This window comes from Amphiura filiformis, chromosome 7, assembly GCF_039555335.1.
Source record: "Amphiura filiformis chromosome 7, Afil_fr2py, whole genome shotgun sequence".
NCBI lineage: Eukaryota > Metazoa > Echinodermata > Ophiuroidea > Amphilepidida > Amphiuridae > Amphiura > Amphiura filiformis.
This window is the reverse complement of record NC_092634.1, coordinates 23370984-23377963: the sequence shown is the minus strand read 5'-3', so window position 1 is coordinate 23377963 and position 6980 is coordinate 23370984. Positions and strand designations below refer to the sequence as shown.

The 6980-nt window shown below is 38.9% G+C and overlaps 1 protein-coding gene across 1 annotated transcript; it reads right to left on the bottom strand.

Annotated features, from left to right (window-relative positions):
* Positions 1 to 2434: 2434 nt before the first annotated feature.
* Positions 2435 to 6506, bottom strand: LOC140157723 (patched domain-containing protein 3-like). Its single transcript, XM_072180967.1, has 3 exons — positions 5483 to 6506; positions 3660 to 4350; positions 2435 to 3077 (listed from the first exon to the last, which is right to left on the bottom strand). Exons 1-3 carry the CDS (start codon positions 6504 to 6506, stop codon positions 2435 to 2437), a joined length of 2358 nt encoding a protein of 785 aa, XP_072037068.1.
* Positions 6507 to 6980: the final 474 nt, after the last annotated feature.

Below are 6980 nucleotides of genomic sequence, written 5' to 3'. Positions count from 1 at the left end.
TCAGAATTCGGACTAGCGAATGGTAAATTACGTGTTCGGACTAGCGAACCTTCGGACTAAGGAGCCTTCAGACTAGGGAACCTTCGGACTAGAGAGTTGTCACCGGTGAGATTACCCGTGTACGAACTGATAACTCTCGACCGGTAATCGTGACGTCCGGGGTTCAAACCCCGCTGAGTCGTGAATTGTTCTCCTTTCAATTTATTATTTGCCCGAGCTTCATAAAGTTAAAGAAGTACGTAACATACTAAAATACTAAGTTACGCAGATTTGGTGCACCCAATAGCTTAAGTTGTTTTAATAAAATGGCAGTGTTTACAGAGTGAAGGGTAGGCAACGGCATTGATTGGTACCTGGGTTAATCATACACTTTAGGTTTATTATCTGGTGAAATTTTGAAAATGAAAAGTGATCCCAGCGCAAGTGTAAAGAAATTAAAATTGTTTATAAATTGATTAAAAGTGAAGGATAAGTCATTCAAATTGTCATTTGGGTATATTTGAAAGTACAAATTTGGCCAAAAACAAAGAAAATAGCAGTACTGACGAAGTTGAAGCCCCATGCAAATACATGTAGCTAATTTAGATACTGTCAGTATCTAAATTATAGATTCGTGTAAAATGTCTTATTTTGTCTTAAATACACGGCTTTCGGCTGAATCACTCGCAGGTTATGTTTGCACATCTATGACAATGACAAAGGTACCAAAATCTGAATTTTGATGATTTTTACGATCGGCCGGATGAGCAACCACATATGTTTCTCATTTACGTGTGTGATACAGTCACAATTACTAGATTGACATTAGCAGGAATGAGTTGTACCATCAACAAGTCATTATTTACCACAACAATGCTGGTTAACAATATGCATACTATAATTGTTCTCATTTGGGAATCAAAGACCTCACACGGTATTGTGACTGTGCATCCATCCACTGTTTGCTTTATAATGTTGCATCCAACTGAAATTATTAATACCAATACCATCACAACCCATTGCAATATCGCACAGGTAAATCAGAAACGTGTGTTTGTGGACTTGAACACGGTTTAGAAATAAGCTCTTCATTTGTTGACCACGTATAAAAAGAATCACAATAATTTTAGTTTATTTTAAATTGATATCAATTACCTTCGAGTTATTCATCTCATACACAGTATCTATTCGCCGTAGAAGTGATGATGTAACATGATTAACTACCATAGCAATAGGTGAATAAAATTTAATTTTTGAAAATATCGCACTACACTACAAGCAGGTTGCACTCATCACCTGCGTATATTTGCAATTATATATTTGCAATTATAGATTGAATATAATACCATTCAAAGATACTAATCTAATAGTCTGCCCTGTCTAGGATATTTCGTAATCTAGGTAAAGCAACAAGAAAGGTCAACATATTTTGTATTGGTCACTTGGTAAGGAAATATGTTGACCTATTTTGCTCCGTTACCTAGGTAACGGGTTATCCTAGATAGTGCAAAATATTCTTTATTATAATTGTTCTATCAAAACGAAGATTTTGACACCTCTTTCGTCAAAATCGGAGTATCTTTACATTGTTGACCCCATTTGATAGGTCAAATTATACATTTGCTGAATCCTTATGACTAGAGGAATATGCTGGTATACTTTTGAATATATATAATTAAAGCAAGTTTGTAGTTTGACCCCGGTACAAAGTTTATTGACTCTTTAGCATTTGCATACATTGCATACAGATGATTGGTGTTGTCCCGGGAGAATTTAGAGAGGCAAAGATCAGTATACATAGATAAGAAAATGGGGGACTAGGACGGAGCCTTGTGGTATTTCTGAGATGCCTTGGACATGGTTTGAGGGATAACGCCATGGACAACAGCAACAGACTGCATTCTATTATAAAGACACGAAAGGAGCCAGATCTACGTTTTATATCAAAGGACCGTAGCCACGGCAACATCTTACGGTACCGATTCTCTAGAACATCATAGTCATGAACGGTTGTTGTCAGAAAGTGAGAATTGTTGTTCAAATTGAGGGTGTGCTGGTGACCAACTCTTTCCAATAGCTTAATGATAAAAATTGGTTGAAGTAGACCGAGTTGGACCAGATTTGGAGATTGGAAAGTAGCTGAAAGTCGGAAATATATGCAACTCAATAAAAGCTCAGATATAACTGATGTGTCTACTGAAAACTACTTAATTGTTTCATCAACTTCTTCCAAAAGTCTCAGTTAACCTATATAAGCATTTTATGTGTTTCTTATGTATATATATTAATTAACTAGATAAAATAATAAAATACATAGCATTGAAAACTAATTAATCATGTAAAACGTGTATCCGATTTGATTTAACAAAATAATATTAGATATCTACTGTTTCTAGTGTAAACTAAACACCTCAGAAATCGGGGGCGCTAAAAATTCACGATGGTGCGCAATCTGTTAATATGGATCAGGGAATGGTGGTGGTGGGCACAATATTGGATTAAGGGTGGGTAAGATAACAATCACCTCTTCTTCTGGAGGAGGAGAGTAAAAAAGGCTTGCCAAAGCTGGAAGAATCCACCAGAAAAATATAATACATGTACAACAGCTACCGTATGGATGTTCTGCCATGGTTGCACAAATTCCTTTGGTTCCTGTGGCACAAATTCCCAAAACTACCCGAAGATATTTGGCAATCAATTGTTCACCTTCACCAACCAAAAGTCTTAGAAGAACGGGAAGAAATACTAAGCCATGTAAAGCGCCGAAAGCGATGACCAGAAACATTGTCTTGAAAAAAACTTGGAAGACATAAGCCGTGCTGAAGGCCAGTGCTAAGACACTGAGTATGGTGGATAGAGCACCTTGGACTATGGGAAGACCAAGACTGTATAGGGCATTTATAGAGCGTTCTTTATTGGTTGGTATAGTGAGCAAATTTAAGGTACAGCATGAACAGTCAATGTAGATCTCGTCTTCACTAGAGCTACGCCGTCTCCTAGGTTCACCATGCCGAGTCATTTCCATAGAATCTCTGGGCGTTTCATTTTCACCTTTGTATACCACAAACGCATAGCAGATATGAGCAGAGAAATCCACACTAAAACCAATGCACAATATGAGATTGATCATTGAAACAGGACTAAGGCTTATCTGCCAATGCCCCATGAATCCCAAAACGCCAATGACTATAGAAGCAACAGAAAGAGTGACGACAAAAGAACACGTCAGATAGGGTATTAAAAGAAGAGACACACCAAACATGATCGCAAACGTTATACCAAGACTTTGCCATGTGTTCGACCACATACTCAAATATTGATCACTGAACAGGAATGACGGACTATACACTATTAAGGGAAGAGCAGATTGTTTTGCTTTTCTGCGCAGATCAGACGTCAATTCGCTCTGGTGTTTTTGTATGTTAGCGGTGTGATGAGTGCTAAAAAAGAAACGCGAAGCCACAATGGAGGTGTTGTCCTCATTGAATATGATGTCAAGAGTAAAATGTTTAAACTGGGGCTCAGTCAAAAACTTAGTTCGTAAAACGTGGTAAAAGTCAGGCGCAGGCAAAGGCAGCAAACAAATGGATTGAAGAAACTGAAGATATGTTCTCAGCCAAGACACGGTATACATCGAATGTTTATCATGAACGTGGTCGTTCATTTCCATTGCAACTAACGCGTATTCCAAATCTTCCTGGACTTGTGGGATTGAATAGGCTACATAATCTGTGACTATCAGCGCAATTTGTGGACCGAACAGACCGAAATATTCCGACTTCAATTTGTAAAACTCGCGAGCTTCACTGCCATCACGTACCAGCTTCTCTTCTGGTAGACCACGTTGTATCAAAGTGCATCCCCATATGGAGACCCCAAGGTAGCCAAGGAATGTGAGAATGACGACCACAGTCACTGCTTTATGGTTCAGAAATGGAGCGTAATATTTTCTAAAGAAGTTCATCAACCAAGGTGTCTTATCATTTTCCTTTGGTGTACCACCGGTACAGCACAACCAATTGCGAAAACTACCATGGGAATCGTCTTGCTCCGTGGCCGGAGCGCAGCAACAACATGAGTGGCGCTTGGTGCTTTCAGTGTGACCAGCTAGTGCCAAGCAAGGTGCAAAAAATAACAGTTGATACAAATAGCAAAATGTTACAGCTACTCCGCAGTAAATGGAAAAGTATCGAATGGCGGGGAAGTTGGAGATTGCGCCGATGCCAAATGCGAGTGCGTCTGTTACTGACGTAATAGTGATTGACATTGCTGCTTCGGCAAGGGCTTCACTGAGACGCAGTTCCACGTCCTCATATATATCGGTTTGCCGCCACGCAGAAAGGGCAACATAGGTATCATCAAGTCCGATTCCTGAAAATACACACACAAAAAAAACCCACAACCCATTCATAAACCATTCATACAATCTATTAATTGTCAATTTATTTAATTTATTTATATACTGTACTGCAATAACGTTGAAAACGCTGGAACAATAGAAAAGTTGCGTAAACCAGTGCCCATTTTACGGGAAAGATGTTTGGACGCTGCCAAAAACATGATTGGTACCCATCAGTTTCCAGTGATTATGGACAAGACTGTCACATCAATGCAACATAGGAGCTACCTTATTAACTACATATCCTGGGCATTTCAAGAGGATCCAATGTCGCATATTGAAGAAGCAGGCTTGTCAATCAACAACAAAAGCTCATGAGTACCAATCATTTTGATACAGCCTGTATCCCTTTTGTATTCCCTTTCGAAAGTGGTAGAGTGCTCATCGAAATTGCAGTCAAAATCTGTAAAAAAATCTGTACGATATATTGTTAAGCAGAACCACTAGGAGGATTTAATGCCTGGATTTAATGGCGCGCTAGATTTATTTTGGGTTTTGGTCCACGAGCCGTGCGTTCATCCACGGCAGAAGTTTTTTAATTTGCTCCAAAATTACAATATTTTGGATGAAAGTACTGCATGCTTTTTATAGGAATTGACCAACAATCTAAAAAAACATTTTAAGTCTGTTGATTACGACTCATGTGTACGCCTGCCACCAAAGCTACAAAAATGTCCCGATAAAATGCACATACTACAGTATATCGCAGTTTGAGAAAACTTTTTTACGGATAACGGACAGATGATATGAATGCCGAAATTTAGCAGAGGCCAGTATATAGTCAGACGTATTTTCTGCTTCGACAAACTCTGTGTGTTTGATTCTCCTTGCAATTTTCGGTTCTGCGTGCAATTTTCGGCGTAAATAATTAGCTCTGTTCCTAGCTTTATTCAGGGATTTGTTCTCCTAGTCAATCAGTCTTATCGCAAACAACGCTACGGCGCAATTGTCACATCGCTTATCGCAAGAAAAAAACGCACGTAATCCGTCGAACTAAATACTGACCTTTACTCCCTAAAACGCTCATTCACGTCAGGGCAAAGGAGCAATTTGCAGCAAGTTAAATTCTAAATAATTATTTATTTTACCTTCACCTTTACCCACCTATGATAAGAAACGGTGTTGCGCCCGCCAATACCGCAAATGGTATTCCGACATATCCCATCATACCAAACGCTCCAATAAGTGACAAGCAAGCCGTCAGCAATCCCACAATTCCTAGCCATGGTTTACTCAACACCCAATCCGCCATCATACACGCCACAGTACAAAATATAATAAGAACCCAAAACGTTATGATGCCCAGACTTATAGCATCCGTTATAGTAGCATCTATCTCTTGGTTCACCAACTCTGACGTACTGCTTACTATAATCATCGTCTCGCTTTCGAAAGCACGAACAACTTTTTGGAAATCTCTTTCCCACCGTGCACCGCGTCGATTCTCCTCTTCTTTGATGGCACGGAGAAAGTAGGTAATTCGCATTGCTTCTACGTGCTCTATTGGAGCATTGCCTTGGTCATCTCTACGGTCATCATCTACGGTAACTCCTCCTAAATCTCCACCCAGATAGAAAACATCATCTTCTGGATTCGTCGCATAAGGATGTGTGATCTCAATACTATCCACTTCTTTCGCGTTGTAGTTATAGAAATCTAAGACAGCATTTTCCAAACATTTTCCTTCCCATTTAAGACAAAGGTCTTCAAATTGATACTCTGTCTCATTGTGTTCACCATCATAAACAGTTATGTTCATGATCAACCAATGAAGGCTTAGAATATCCTCCATGACAGCGCTTGTTAGGACATTGAACTCATCTTTAGCTTGGAAGATCACTTGCCCGATTCGTGTGTCGTGAATCAATCGGCTAGGAAGGGTGTTTTCATCTCCAGCACCGAGAAATAAGTTCTCATAAATAGCCCGTTCTTCCTTAGACCTCGCGTCATGTGGAGTGAATAACTCGTAGACGTTGCCTTCGTAATTGATCATAGAAAGTCCAGGAATCATTCCGATAGTGATGGCAAGAGTTAGGATAATAAATATCCAATGGTAGTGGGACACGAAGCCTCCATACCATTTGAAGATGATTTTGAAGAGCTCTTCAATCTTCTCAAAACCCAACATGTTTGTGTGGTATTAAAATCAACATACAACAGATAGGCATATACCACAGAATGTTGTCTTCACAGTTGTTAGAAATATTTTACCGCAACATTCGACAAGGGCATATATTTCTATACACGTTTAATTATTATCATGTTGTGATATGATACGAGTTTTTTCATAAGTGAACTTTGGAGCTGTTTCCATAATAGTATTCACACATAATTGGTATAATGATTAACTTTTCATTGAAATATTATTTCAATTTAGAATGATATATCATGTGCAAAACTCGGTTCGTAACCAGTTGTGGTCTATCTTTTTCAAGTTTCGGTTTCAGGTTGTGAAAATTCAACTCAGGAATTCAAAAAGGACATGCAAAGCAAGTCTTCATAATTTTGTTTCATTACAAAGCTTTTCTATGATGTCCCCAAATACCATACTATAATTAAAGATGATGACTTGCTGAACGCGGATTTATAACCGGGCGCCTTA